General features: G+C 35.5%; 1 protein-coding gene across 1 annotated transcript in view; it reads right to left on the reverse strand.

The window, feature by feature from the left end:
- Positions 1-16,475, reverse strand: part of LOC122809189 (myelin-associated glycoprotein-like) — a 553,400-nt gene that overhangs the window by 353,086 nt on the left and 183,839 nt on the right. Inside the window, exon 4 of the mRNA XM_044080497.1 lies at positions 8,824-9,114. Within this exon, the coding sequence (XP_043936432.1) occupies positions 8,824-9,114 (291 nt within the window). The remainder of the gene's footprint in view (positions 1-8,823; positions 9,115-16,475) is intronic.

The following is a 16,475-nucleotide window of genomic DNA, read 5'->3' on the forward strand; positions in this document are numbered from 1 at the left end:
TCCATATAGGAATTCTACCTATTGTGAATTTGCTGTTTTACCATCATTACTGCCAGCAGAACATTTGAAATTCGAGATTTGATTACTTGTGTGTACTCCATGGGATATTTATTTGGTAGTTTTTTTTTTTTTTTATGTGGGACAAACACCTGTCCCTTAGTAAATCAGGACAGCACTGCATTTAAGTGATATTAGATATCACAAGGAGAAATGGCCATTTTATAAAAATGCTTACAACGTCCAGGAGCCTGTTTTACATTTATTGGTATTGATAGAGTGTGAATAAAGCAGACTAAGCAGTTTAGACACAATTAATAAATCATAAAGAATGAATATGCATTATCTCTCTGGGGGCTTTGTTGAAACCAAGGCTTTATGAAGAAATTTCAATATTCATTTTAATGTTTGAGTAGAATATTTTATGTAATCCAGTTATTTATATGTTTTATATGAATTTATGTTTAAGACTACTACAAGTTAATATTTCATTATGTCATTTTGGCACATGATTTGAATTGTTTGAAGGATTTTATTGGTGAATCATACCAATGATTTTTTTGTATAAAAGGAAGGAACGTTTATTTTCCCCCTACATTGAGAAAGCTTTTGTGAAACCAGGGTCCATGTTCTGTTGTGGGATTTAAGTCATTTTGAAATTTGGATATTTGGAATAAAATTTTAACTCTGCATTGACTTCGGGTGTGTGTTGGCTTTATCTGATCCATGTACTTTTCATTTTGTCTTTTGTGCACATGGTTTGGGGATTTATATAGATAGACAGATCCATGTGTATGTATCTATATCTATATATATATATATATATATATATATATATATATATATATATATATATATGAACAAACAAACCCAAGGCCGATGTAAAAATAGAGAAACAAATAATCCCAGCAAAGCAGAAACAGCTCAAAGTATGTTTAAGTCTTTTAAGTTCACTTCAAGATTCACCAAAGGTAAAGCACTTCAAGATTCTCCAAAGAATAAGGCACTTCTGCTGATAAAACCACAAGCATTTAATCAAGAAACGTAAGCGCTTTCACAGATTACAAATTCTGCTTCTTCAGACATACTGCATCTTGGGTAAACTAACCTTTTATACCAAATTTAAAATTTAAAGACATATTAACACATTGAGTCAAGCTCTATGTATTGAGTATATAAACATATGAAAAACTAATACTATAAAATTACTGCATAAAACTGTTTCATAAAAAGTAAAAATACACATAAATGTTATTACAATCTTAAATTGCTAAAAATAACAAAAATAGTTCTAATGCTGCAATGCCTAAAACTAGTAAAGGCTGCAAGTAAAAACAAACACTCTACCACTTATATAAAAATAATTATCTAGTGGATCTCACTTTAAGTGCAGGATTAAGAGGGACTGTGTCATTCAGCCCTCTACATCTATGTGCTGCCAAGCGCATAATCCACTTCATCTCAGCTACTTCAGTAAGGTTTACCTTGTCTCCTCCCCTCATACTTTCTTCTTGAACATGCAAAACTTGAAACAAGAAAGTGTGTTCAGAACCATAATGTATTATATGCCTAGCTATGGCACTGCTGCCATCGCCCCTTGAATAACAATACATATGATCCCTGATGCATTCCCTTAAAGTCCTGTTTGTCTTTCCAACATAAAAATGAAAACAAAATTTACAGTACGCGACATAGACCACATTTTTGGTCATGCATGTTGATTTACAAAGAACTTCCCAGAGTCTTCCTGTATCAGGATGCCTGAAAAACCTGGATTCATCAATGAAGCCACATTGGGCACATTGATTACATTTAGTTGTCCCATAATTCATAACTTCTTGGGAGGCTTTACCTATAAGTTTAGGGAAACAAAGTTGTTGTTTGAAGGTCCTTTTATTACTGAAAGAATACACAGGACAATTACCTATTAACGTTTTTTTTTTCATCTATTAGCAGTATATTCCAGTTGTCCTGTATTATTTTTTGTATTGTGGGAGTATTCTTACTGTACGGCAGTATTATAGGAAGTTTACGGTCCACTATGGGTCTATTCTCATCTCTGGTTTCACTTTTAGAAAAATAAGGCTTACCTTTTGTACTTCTAAAGGTACGCACTATAGAATCTACACTATTTATCTCATTTGTTCTATAGCCCCTCCTTCCTAAGCCTTGTTTAAGGAACGTCAACTCAGTTGCCAACCTGTTTTCATTGCAATATAATCTTGAAGTTCTTAATGCTTGTCCTTTTATTATGTTGTTGAATACAAACGGTGCATGCATACTCTCTCTATGGAGGTATGAAGGTCTATAACAGGGTTTACGATAGATTCGAGTAGAAAAAACATCTTTGGTTTTAAAAATATTGACATCCAAAAAATTTACACTGGTCAATGAATGCTCCATGGTAAATTTTAAAAACCCATCCAATTCATTGACATGTTGGACAGAGGATTCCAAACTAGAGCTAGACCCTTCTCAGAAAAGGAATAGGTCATCCACAAAACATCTATGAAAGACGACTTGTGGATTGGATAAAATCACTTCTGTCTCCCATGCCACCATCACCATGATTGTAATAACATTTATGTGTATTTTTACTTTTTATGAAACAGTTTTATGCAGTAATTTTATAGTATTAGTTTTTCATATGTTTATATACTCAATACATAGAGCTTGACTCAATGTGTTAATATGTCTTTAAATTTTAAATTTGGTATAAAAGCTTAGTTTACCCAAGATGCAGTACGTCTGAAGAAGCAGAATTTGTAATCTGTGAAAGCGCTTACGTTTCTTGATTAAATGCTTGTGGTTTTATCAGCAGAAGTGCCTTATTCTTTGGAGAATCTTGAAGTACTTTACCTTTGGTGAATCTTGAAGTGAACTTAAAAGACTTAAACATACTTTGAGCTGTTTCTGCTTTGCTGGGATTATTTGCTTCTCTATTTTTACATCGGCCTTGGGTTTGGTTGTTCATTTTTGTGTTTGGGACATGGAAGAAACAGCTCCACAAAGAACTGAATTTGTACCAGTGGCATCCTTGTTTAATCGCCTTAAAGGAATTCTTACTGAAAATGAAAATCCACTCTTGGTTGTAGATGATGATAGTTTTTGCCCAGAAGAAGTCACTAATTTTGAAGTGCAAAGGAAAATAAAAATGGTGAAGAAAGAACTTGAAGACAACATTTATCGCTTAAAATGGCTTCAATGTCAGCGTTTTCATCTAGAAGCCAGTTTGTAGCATAAAGTGATACCAAGAGGACTTAGGATACTTAACATGCCAACTTATGGGAACTTGTATCCAGATTTGTTAGCAAGATGGCAACAAATAAACCTTAAGGCAAGTAATGATTATTTGAAGTTACTATTAGACTTTTTTCTGCCTATTGAGGATGATTTAAGAAGTACAATTTATAAACAACAGCATAGACTGAATGAGTTGCAAGGCAGTGATAATGCTGACATCTTCATTAATGATGTTATAGAGAAAGTAGAAAGATAAAGACAATTTGTTAAAACAGAAGAAAAAGAAGTTACTTCGTGATAAAGCAGATTTTGCAAAGAATCATGTGTTTGTTTGGCCTAAAGCAGTTATAAACTCTAATGCTAATGGACAATGTCCTGTTAACCATGAACAGGCCTTACAAAAATCACAGTTTGAAAGAAAACGAACTGTTAGACAACAGATGAGAACCATGGAAGATAATTCGGCTAGAGAGGAAGTAGCTCAAGCTTCACTACATGTAGAAAATGATGAAAATGGCCATGTTGTTAATTTGTCATCACCTTTAGAGGCAGGAGCCTCTGCAGTTCAAGATTCTGTCATTGGAACAAAGCAGGTTGGGGGGGGCACAAAATATCATTTCCCCCAATTTAGCTACGTCCATTTATTTTACACCAGCAGAGAATGTGTCTGAGAATTTGTCTAACACTAGTGGTGTTGTGTTAGCCACAAGTACAGCTGTCAGACGCAAAATTCAATTAGAAAGTGGACAAACAGAAGAACAAGATACTCAAAAAAACTTTTTTCCTATTTTTCCTCTCCCCATAAAGGGAGGAAGGAAACCCCATAAAGGGAGGAAGGAAAAGGTCGATGGATCAAGACGAACAGAGAAGTGTCAAACGGAAAGAACAACACACACAGCAACAACAAGAGGTAGTCAGGAAAAAAGTATGGACATAATGACTTTGGTATGGAATATTTCCCGAGTCAAGTTGACTGAAAATGAATATAAAGTTTTAGAAAGAGGCATGAGCTTTGTGCCCTCTTGTTCCATGGACATTACTGAAGCGTTACTTGCTATAAGACTTTTTGCTCGTAATGTGACTTTGAAATTACAGTTTAGTGATACTATAAGTAATGAAAGTGCCACTTTTAAAAAGAAAAGTTGCTATAATCCCCATTTGCCTTCGACTATAGAAGTCTTTGTAAAAGCTGTAGAGAATGATTTATATGATGGTTACAATGACTTTAATATGTGTTTGCAAGATAATTTAAATGCAGATGAAAAAATAGCCTTATCCAATTTGAAGAAAAATGTTGATATTATTGTTCGCCCTGCTGATAAAGGGGGTCCAGTGGTAGTCATGGACAGGCAGTACTATATAGAATCATTACAACACATGTTAAATTCAAACAGTTATGAATCAATTTGTCAGCAGGACATCTCTACATTGATACAGCGAGTGTATTCCATGTTACAAGACTGTCTTATGTCGAGACTTTTTAGCTCAGACATGTATAAATTCTTTTTGGTAGAGTTTCCGGTCATACCTAGCTTTAATGGACTTCCTAAGGTCCATAAAGACATGTTCCATCCTAAATTCAGACCCATAGTGGCAGGATCAGGATGGCCTACTGAGCCCATTTCAGTGTTTTTGGATGCAGAATTAAAACAAGTATTACAACATTACAAGTATGTACTCAAAGATACTGCTCAATTTTTGCAGGACACTTTTGAATTTGTTGAGACTTGCACCAATAAACAAGGCATTATTTTAGCAACCATGGACGTAGTATCCCTTTTCACTTGCATTCCTAATGACAAGGGTCTTAAAATGGTTAAAAAGGTACTGATGGACTTCTTGCCTCTGACTAAAGTAGATTTAATAATTTTGTTGTTAGAAACAGTACTAGAAAACAATGTTTTTCTGTTTATAGATAAATACTATAGGCAAACATGTGGTGTGGCAATGGGCACTAGCTGCGCCAATTCGTATGCAAACTTGGTGATGGTGGCATGGGAGACAGAAGTGATTTTATCCAATCCACAAGTCGTCTTTTTTAGACGTTTTGTGGATGACCTATTCCTTTTTTGGGAAGGGTCTAGCTCTAGTTTGGAATCCTTTGTCCAACATGTCAATGAATTGGATGGGTTTTTAAAATTTACCATGGAGCATTCATTGACCAGTGTAAATTTTTTGGATGTCAATATTTTTAAAACCAAAGATGGTTTTTCTACTCGAATCTATCGTAAACCCTGTTATAGACCTTCATACCTCCATAGAGAGAGTATGCATGCACCGTTTGTATTCGACAACATAATAAAAGGACAAGCATTAAGAACTTCAAGATTATATTGCAATGAAAACAGGTTGGCAACTGAGTTGACGTTCCTTAAACAAGGCTTAGGAAGGAGGGGCTATAGAACAAATGAGATAAATAGTGTAGATTCTATAGTGCGTACCTTTAGAAGTACAAAAGGTAAGCCTTATTTTTCTAAAAGTGAAACCAGAGATGAGAATAGACCCATAGTGGACCGTAAACTTCCTATAATACTGCCGTACAGTAAGAATACTCCCACAATACAAAAAATAATACAGGACAACTGGAATATACTGCTAATAGATGACAAAATAAAAACATTAATAGGTAATTGTCCTGTGTATTCTTTCAGTAATAAAAGGACCTTCAAACAACAACTTTGTTTCCCTAAACTTATAGGTAAAGCCTCCCAAGAAGTTATGAATTATGGGACAACTAAATGTAATCAATGTGCCCAATGTGGCTTCATTGATGAATCCAGGTTTTTCAGGCATCCTGATACAGGAAGACTCTGGGAAGTTCTTTGTAAATCAACATGCATGACCAAAAATGTGGTCTATGTCGCATACTGTAAATTTTTTTTCATTTTTATGTTGGAAAGACAAACAGGACTTTAAGGGAACGCATCAGGGATCATATGTATTGTTATTAAAGGGGTGATGGCAGCAGTGCCATAGCTAGGCATATAATACATTATGGTTCTGAACACACTTTCTTGTTTCAAGTTTTGCATGTTCAAGAAGAAAGTATGAGGGGAGGAGACAAGGTAAACCTTACTGAAGTAGCTGAGATGAAGTGGATTCTGCGCTTGGCAGCACATAGATGTAGAGGGCTGAATGACACAGTCCCTCTAAAACCTGCACTTAAAGCGAGATCCATTAGATAATTATTTTTATATAAGTGGTAGAGTGTTTGTTTTTACTTGCAGCCTTTACTAGTTTTAGGCATTGCAGCATTAGAACTATTTTTGTTATTTTTAGCAATTTAAGATTGTAATAACATTTATGTGTATTTTTAGTTTTTATGAAACAGTTTTAGGCAGTAATTTTATAGTATTAGTTTTTCATATGTTTATATACTCAATACATAGAGCTTGACTCAATGTGTTAATATGTCTTTAAATTTTAAATTTGGTATAAAAGGTTAGTTTACCCAAGATGCAGTACGTCTGAAGAAGCAGAATTTGTAATCTGTGAAAGCGCTTACGTTTCTTGATTAAATGCTTGTGGTTTTATCAGCAGAAGTGCCTTATTCTTTGGAGAATCTTGAAGTGCTTTACCTTTGGTGAATCTTGAAGTGAACTTAAAAGACTTAAACATACTTTGAGCTGTTTCTGCTTTGCTGGGATTATTTGTTTCTCTCTCTCTCTCTCTCTCTCTATATATATATATATATATATAAATATGGATTCACTTTACATGCTTGAAATTCTGAAATATGGAATTTCAGAATCTCGAGCCCATAAAGTTGAAATCCTAAAAGATCACAAACCCAGAACCACGAAATTCAAAATAGCGACTTCTATACTACACACACACACACACACCACACACCTTCCTCCCCACACACAAACACATAACCCTATCCTACATACAAGCAGGGGGGCACACCCCCCTACTTAAATATTTTATTTTATTTTTATTTATTTTACATTTGTTGACCGGGAAAGTCCAACTGGATATATGTCCATTTTCAGCGGAGGCCCGGGGAGATAAGCTCCAAATACAATACAAGAAATTTTGAATAAAAATAATAAGCAAATTAAAGAGAAATTTTATACTAGTAATACTCAAATTAAAAAACTGTAAACATGTTTTTTTTTTTTTTTTTTTTTTTATAGTATGGACATAGGACATGCCAAACAAGGGTAGGGAGATATTGATATACACTAACTCCAAGGTCGCACCACATACACAAACACATGAAACACCACCACACAAGCTACATTCACCTCACAGACACACACATCACAGTAACAAAACACACTAACACACACTACAGCCCCTACCCAAAACCATTAAAACATAAACACTTACCTGAATCCATGAACACAGCGCAACACCAGAACTGCTAATTCAACATCTGTGAAATGCAAGATTTTGAATTTCGCACTTCTGGGTTTTCAGTCTTTTAGGATTTCCACTTTATGGGCTCAAGATTCTGAAATTCAATATTTTAGAATTTTGAGCATAAAGTGAATCCATATATATATATATATATATATATATATATATATATATATATATATATATCTATATTGGAGTCTGCATGTCCTCCCCGCAGGTAGGTGTGAGCGTGAATGGGCATGCCTTCTTTGAAGACTGAGCATCAGGCTGGCAACTCTTCACCTTAAAAATCTACTGCCAGTCATGAGTGGACAGGAGTTCCACTGTGGCGACCCCTAACCAGGAATAACCAAAAGTCACTACACACACACACACATATATACACACACACACACACACACACACACACACACACACACACACACACACACACACACATACACACACATATATATGTGTATGGGTCCCATTCACATGGTCGACAGTTCATATAATCGACACTCATTTGGTCGACAGTTCATTTGGTCGACAAGCAGATTTGCCCCCTTCCCCAATGTTGTGCAACCCTGGAGTTGATATATATAGTTAGGGGGGGGTGTGGGGGGCACATCAAATGAACTGTCGACCTAATAAACTGTGGACCATATGAACTGTCGACCATGTCAGGTAGACCCATATATATATATATATATATATATATATATATATATATATATATATATATATATATATATATATATATATATATATATATATATATATATATATATATATATATATACACATATATAAAATGTATACATTGCTGACAAGTACTGTACTGTATATTATGGATTTAGAAAAAGGAACGCCAGGAAACCAAGCTGTGAAACTACTGCCGATTTATTACTTTAAATGCACTAATTAGTGCGTTTAAAGTAATAAATCGACAGTAGTTTCACAGCTTGGTTTCCTGGCATTTCTTTTTCTGGTTCGTGTTGGAAATAAGCATACTTTGTTGTAAATTATGGATTTGTTACATATTTTTTTCTAATTCTACATTTCTAAGAGAGTGCTTCATTTACTATATACTGTGCAGTATAAGTTAGTATACAAATACAAGCTTTGCATGTATATCCTGACTTTGTAATATGTAGATTCTTGTTGAGCCATATGATTAACAAAATGTAAATAATTAAAAAGCAGTATCTATTATACTGTATTAATATGGTCACTTACATTTTACATCTATTTTAATAGGTTGTGATGATTTTTCCCTTGGGTATTCACACCTGCAGTTCAGAAACTGCCCATGGTGGCTGAGTGAAGGAGTAAAAGTGAAAACTGATGAAAATTCCCATTTATTTTCTGAATATTTTGTATTTACTACCATGACAGAATCACCTTCAAGGGTCCAGTTCAGCTGAGGTAGACGAAAAGGACAAGTGTGCAAGATGCTACACGTAATGTTCAAAGTCTTCCCATCAACAAATTCTGGAATGTTCTTTATGTATGGGATGGGAAAACTATCTGCAAGAATAAAAATAAGTCATATTAAAGTAATTCAGATTTTTTTAATGCAATAAACTACTTGCATCAGCATAAGACATATTCTCATATGATATACCAATGCTATAAAATTAGCCTTTCACACAAAATCTGTATCACAGCTATGGACTGAAAATATTCCTTAAACTGAACTGAAACGTAATCTTTTACTTTAAGTAGTCTGAAATTCTTAAAAACAAAAACAAAACTTTAGACAGCAGATAAGGACACTTTTTGATTCTAGCTTACTCATACCCGTCACCTCCCAAGCTGTGGATAAATTAGCTGTATATATCAAACCTGAATTCTCATTTAACCATGCTTCACATGATTTGCATTACATCTGCCTCATAGATTAATGAATGTTGTTGACAGTGCTAATGTGTTTCCTCGGGATGTTGCTGTAGCCATCACCCAAACCAGCCACCTAAAAAGTTGTCTCTTTTCCCTGAAAAATCCACACAATGTTATCACATTATCACAATATTATCACATTCTTTTTCTTATTAGATATTTATTTTTTTAAAGAATACTATCATGGATGCCATTGAATTTCTTGAAGTGTTTATGGGTTAAATTTGCCTTTTTAAGATTATATTTATTATGTTACTCTAGTCACTGCCTCTGTATATGCACAGCATGCACTGTTCAATTATTACCATCTGAATGAATATGCCCTTCAACAGATGAGGTTCTCTGAACTTCATACTATAAAGAAAGAGTGCACTGACTGCCTAAAGTCAAGGACAAAACTTTTTCTTTTATTGATACCTCATCTATCAAAATTATTGCTGTTTTTTTATTAGTTTAAACTTAAGTCACTTGATAAACTTTTGCTGTTAATACTGCATACATTTCACATGATATCTTTTTTCCTGCTGTTTCCCATGTGTTTTAATTTGTATGCAGCAATTTTTCATGCCATACTGTTGTTATTTCTTTTTAATCTATATTACCCACTACTACATTTTGTGATATAAGTTTTCGGCATATACACTGGTGTCTCCTGCAGGAAGGACTACTTTTCTGTCTATCTCTTATATGATGTAATTTATAGCTCTATTTCTAGTTCCTAGCAGTTCATTCTACTGGTAACAATATTTTCTTCTGTGTGATACAAGATTCTATATTATGATGCCCATTTAATGCTTTACCCAAAATGATGTCACTGAGATTAGAACTTAAGAGTTTCTCTCAGATTTCTGGGAACATCAAGGACAAAATGTCTAAATTAATCTCTCAGGAACTCAGTATATGAAGTGAAGACAAGGAATTGTGCCTCAAAGGTATGCATTCCACAGAAGTAACATTAACATGTGTTTAGCAGCAAAGACACAATAAAATTAAAGAAAGAAGCATTCATTGTAGTGCTAATTGAGGATTTCTGGATATGACTGATATATACACACAAGCCAGGAAGGTACTAAGGTAGGCAGGAAGTTGAAGGTGTGCATATGGGAGATGTTTTAGAAAATCATGGAGAATAACTTTCTGATTTGACTGATTAATTGACTGATTGATTGATAAACTGATTGATTCACTTTGGTTACTGAGTTAGTGGGATAGTTTTCCAACCATTTTAAATACAAACAAAGCTATGTGCCAGGGGTGTAGTTAAGGTGGGATGAAGTGGGTGGTGCAAGGTCTTAGGGTTTACGATTGACAAATGCTGATGTTTTGGTAAAGAATGCAGTACTGTTATTTAGAAATAAATGCCAATGATGATTTATTTATATGTGTATATACATATATGTAAGTATACATGTGTTTTTGTTGACCAGGAAAATCTGACTGGACAAAAAAAATAATTTCAACTGTGGCCTGGGGAGAAAAGATTGTCACAAAATCTCATGCAGTATATTTTGTATGAACAGTATATTTTTGGCATAAAAATAAAGGGACAACTTGTAGTGAAAACAGTAAAAGAAATGTACTTGCAGTTGATAAGCATGTTTAGAGAATGAAATACAAAGAGTAACAGTGAATTAACTTGTTCAGTTTATAGCAATAAAGAAATAAAACTGAGAGTATTTTCTTGGAAAGTAATAACAACAGATACAGATAGTAATCATTTGATTTAACCTTAAGAATGAAAGAAAAAGTAGGTTGATGAAATGATAAGAAAGCTTGACAGTTAAGTTATAGTGACTGAGATGGGGAGAAGGCAATGAGAAAATGACAGTTTGAATGTTGAGATTTTATGAGGTAAGATAAATTAGATTGGTTAGAAAGTAGAGAGATGTTAGGATTGTTTTTGTAGAGAGATCTAGGGATAATACTTAGCCAGGTGAGCAGGAACAACACAACTGCCTTTGGGTTATTTAGGTGGTGCTTAAGCAAGATTTTGAATGTGTTAACCATACCTATCTCTTTTAAATACATAGGGTTTCATTCCAGAGTTGTGACATACAGTGGGATAGGGAGAGAAAGTCTGCAGCAGTGCTGAATGATTTACTGATGCACAGTAATGTGTTGCTAGACCAAAGGTCTCTAATATGAGAGTAAAGTGTCCTGTAATTGTGGGCATTTAATGAGAGAATATAACAGGTTATGGGCAGTGATTAGCTGTGTGTAGGTAAGCTGGTGTGGGAGACTGAGACAGTGTAGTTGTTTTAGTAGAAGGAAATGATGTGCTGGTTGCAAATTTAGATTGTTCACAGCAGCGAGAGGTCAATTTAGTTTTATAAGTAGTGCTGATGTGTATAAGAATGGAGTAAGAATATAATAGTGAAGGAAGGAGGTAGGTTGATGCTAAGGTAATCCTAGAAGTATCTGCAGTAGCAGCTGGTGACTTCAAATCAAAGGGGGGCTGCAGGGAACAGCTGGATGGATGGGGCCAATGGGAAGAGGTATGGCCAACTAAAAAGGGGTGGGGCTATACTCAAAGCAACAAAAACTGGGACTTTAATTAAATATGCTGCCCTGGGTGCCAAACTGTCATTATGAGAGTCCAATCAAGACAGAATGAAGTGGAGAAGAAAAAAAATATTTCAATGCATTGGCTGCATGATAGCTTACTTAATATCTAGAGAGAAACAAAAAGATTGAGAGGCATGAAAAAATAAATTACTTTTTAAATACATTACTAGAATGCCAGTCAAAATCAAGTATAAAAAAACAAGCAGCACTCGACTCAAACCACTTCTCCTTACACTGCAGTTCTAATTATAATTCAGCTTTCTAAAAGTACCAAATATCATGCAGCCAACAACATGCATTTTCTGAATAATAATAAGCATAAGTCAACAGTATAAAAATATGACAGAAAACCAGAACATTCTGCAAAATCAAGGACAGGTGAAAAAACACTATTATTGTGTCTACCTTGGATGGGGGGATACTCTGCACACTCCTTGCCTTGCATGGACACATCCAAAATCACTACATGGGGGAGTGGGGTACACAATTTGAAATGTCTCTGGCTGACGGTGATGGCCCCTGACATGTTTGTCATACTCTCAACCTCAGAGCAAGAAATCTGGACAAAGCCATAAATAAAAGTGGGACAAAGGCCCAAAATAAGGACAATTTTTAAATATTGCTCTTACAGACTTAGAAAGTTAATAAAATAGTAGGTCTTGCATTAGTATGAATTTTCTGAAGGGTATGAACTCTGAAACTCAAATGTATGTCATTATTTTCTAACTTAAATGTTTAAAAATGTGCTACTAATTTGCCAGAAAATCACCATTTTATGAAAAACAGAACAACAAATGTGATGTAAAAATCTGGATATTCTGCAAAACTCTGTATACACACACACACACACACACACACACACACACACGCACACACACACGCATAGGCTCTCTGTCTCCATACATACTCAGTTTATCATTCATCTCTCTAAAAAGAAGGATGCAGCAGAAGAGCATGTAAAGTATGTGTGTGTGTGTGTGTGTGTGTGTGTGTGTGTGTGTGTGTGTGTGTGTGTGTGTGTGTGTACATACATATCAAAAGACATAACTAATGCAGCTAGTACATATATATTGTTGTTCTTACTAGGTTATCCCAGAATACCGTCTCACCTTAGGGTTGTGAGATACAGGCACATTATCTTATGTTGTGTATGAGAGTATGAGCAAGTACTTAATTAAACAGTCTTCTAAATGATCAAGTGTCTTAATACTGAAACTTTGCGAGTCAGTCAGACTCGCTTAGAGCACTGATGCCCACCAGAATATTTAAATAATTAATTTATAAACATTTTATTTTAAAAAAAATTCCTTTCTTTCTTTCTTCACAGCTTGGGGAGGGGGGGGGGCTGCAGTCCTCCAGCATGATTACACGAGCTACCACTGAGTATCTGTTAGGTATTGCTTGACCCAGCAGTAGGAACAAAGTTTTTGGTATATCTTGGTAGACAGTATTCCAAATTAAGAAATACAATTTGCATTGTTAGAGATTTCCTTGATTCTAATGAGTGGAGAAGAGTATTTGTATGCTAATCTTAGATGACTGAGTGTAGTTATTATGAATCTTTGTACATGTGCTGCAAGATTTGTTCAGTATAATTTGTTAGAGTTTCACCTTGGGAATTAGTGATGTTTTATGTCAGTTTCTGTGTGCCAAATAACATAACATAACATTGTTTTCAGTTTAATCCCATCTGAAAGTCAATGAGCCATTTGCATAGTTTGCTGAACTCTAGCTGTAGCCTTTCCTGTAAATGTTCAGGTGACTTATCTGAGTGCAGTATGAGTTTATTTTCTGCTTGAAGGGTATAATTCAGGTTTGGTATATCAAATGGTAGATTGTTAATGAATATGGAGCCTAAATACTGTCTGAGATAGGGGAAAACTGGCTCCTGAAGGTACTCATAGCAGTATGGAGAGAAAGGCATATTCATGATAACTGGAGAATAAGCATACTAGTGCCAGTGTTCAAGAACAAAGGGGACACTCACAACTGATGGCAATATAAAGGGATCAAACTCCTGTCAAACTACATGAAAGTTCTGGAGTGGGTGAATGATACGTACCAGAAAGAAAGATGGGAAATGAACAGTTCAGGTTCAGATGTGGACGCAAAACAACAGACCCAATGTTTGCAGTGATACAGATAGTTTAGAAGAAGCTAGAGATGAGGAAAGGGTCCAGTTAGGAATTCCTTGAGTTGTAGAGAGCATATGACAAGGTTTCAAGACAGATGATTTGGACAGTCCTTCAGTGGTTTGACATCTCAGAACCATTGTTAAAAATTTGTGGAGGCTATGTACAAAGACCCAATGACTCAACAATGTTTGGTCTCAAAGAGGGATTCCCAGTGGGTGTGGGTGTGCATCAGCATTCAGTTCTGAGACCTCTGCTGATCATACTGGTGATGGACTACATTAGCAAACAGGTCAGACAGGACAGATCAACAAAGGTACTGTAAGCAGATGATGTGACATTACACGTAGACTCTGAGCAAGAGTTTTAGCAAAGGATAGGGGAATTGAATGCAAAACTGAAGGCACATGAGATTAAACTGAGTACAGTTAAGATGGCTGTAATGGCAAGAAAATGAGAGAGATCAGAAGAAGCTAAGAACTAAGGCAGAAGGAAAAGTAGTGGACCAGGTTAACAGCTTCAAGTATTTGAGAGGAGTAGTTGAGGAGAAAGAAAGTCTGGATGAAGAGGTCAAAGCTAGAGTCAGAGGCTGCAGCTAAATGACACAGAGTGTTGGGGTAGTGTAGGAATGCAGAATTCAAAAGAAGGTGAAACGTAAGCTGCACAAGTTGCCTATGGTACAGAAACCTGAGCAGTAAATGCAGATAAGCTGAAGAAGCTAGAGGTGATGGAGATGAAGTGCCTGGGACAGGTGTAAGGATGCAGAATGTGGGATAGATGAAAAAATAAGGACATCAGAGTAGAAGCTAAAGTAGTTCCAATTCCAGACAATGTCAGAAAGAAAAGATTGCAGTGGTTCGGGCACATGCACAGAAAAGCAGATGAAAATCTGGTGAAGAATATTTGTGACAGACAGAAAGAAGACAACAGGAAACTAAGGAATCCAGCCAAGAGGTGGATGGATTGTGTGAGAGAAGACCCATGACAGTCAGGCATGAGTGTCAAACAAGGTAGGAAAATGGCACTGAACTGAGACAAGTGGCAACAGATGACATGGCACCCCAACCTCATGTAGAAAGTGGGAAAATGGGGTTGATGATGATGATGATGGAGAATAGTATGGGTCCTAAGACTGAGCCTTGTTGTGCTCCAGCTGAAAAGCTACTGATTACAGATGTGTTAGGTCCATGAGTGATGGTATATGTTATATTTATTAGGAATGCATCTTTTTTCACTTACCTGATGAGGGGGGTGACGTTTGAACAGTGATGCTTGATGCTCTAGTCAGTTTTCCAGTAGAGACTATTTATCATTAATGTTAAACAGATTTGCTACAGCAATGCTGAACATGTTGTGTTTTAAATGTAGAGCAAAACTATGGTTGGTTTGGTTTGACGATATTCATCCTGAGTTTAGTTCAGTATTGTAAAAATTAACAGATATAGTCCCATTAATAATGTGATTGAGGGAGAGTTGTTTTAAATGAGTTTGGATGTATTTAGTAGAGAGATTTTGTGGTGCATATCAGATTTAGTAATTAGTATTGCAGATGATATCTATTTGGACCATCAGTTATGGCATTGCCATTTTGATGAGTCGTTTGTGTTTATTTAAAGGCACCTCATGTGTAATTATCCCTGGGAATACTGATGTATTTGTGAGAATCAAGTAGTCTAACTTAAGGAGGAATGTAGCAAGAAGGATTATGAGTGGAAGCATATGGCTCGTAACTGTATTTTTAAGGACAGAAGCATGAGGAAGGAGTTATGCTAGCTGTAGTAATACTATGGGAAGTGTGCTGTCAGTTAGTGTTGAGAAGGAGGGAGAGCTGTAGGTCAGTCAAGGTTGCATGTTAGTGAGAACACCAGATTATGCATGGATTTATAAATAGGTAGTGAGTTGATTGGTAAAGTTCTGTGGATGAACAAAGTATATGAGAAGAATGTGGCAGATTTGTTTTGTAATGGGTAAGGTTTGTGGTTTTATAGAAAAAAAAAGTAAAGACAGGAAAGAAGCTGTGTATACAATGTTAGTATGGCTTTAAGAATGGCTGTAAGATGGCCTGAGATAGTTATTGGCAAACTAACCAATTAGTGATCAGGACAAAGTGTCAGTACAGCCCTAATGCTATTCTCAGTGTGCTGAAAAAATGGTGACCTGAGGAGTAGACATTGTTGAAACAGAAAAAAAAAACACACTGAGGAACTACTGAATCTTATGTAAATGATCTTTTCTGTGAAAGCAGTTCTAGAAACAGCTGGAATGACCAGATCCATTCCTATAGTTGAAAGT

This window comes from Protopterus annectens, chromosome 8.part0 (assembly GCF_019279795.1).
Source record: "Protopterus annectens isolate FY-2018-M chromosome 8.part0, PAN1.0, whole genome shotgun sequence".
Taxonomy (NCBI): Eukaryota; Metazoa; Chordata; order Ceratodontiformes; family Protopteridae; genus Protopterus; species Protopterus annectens.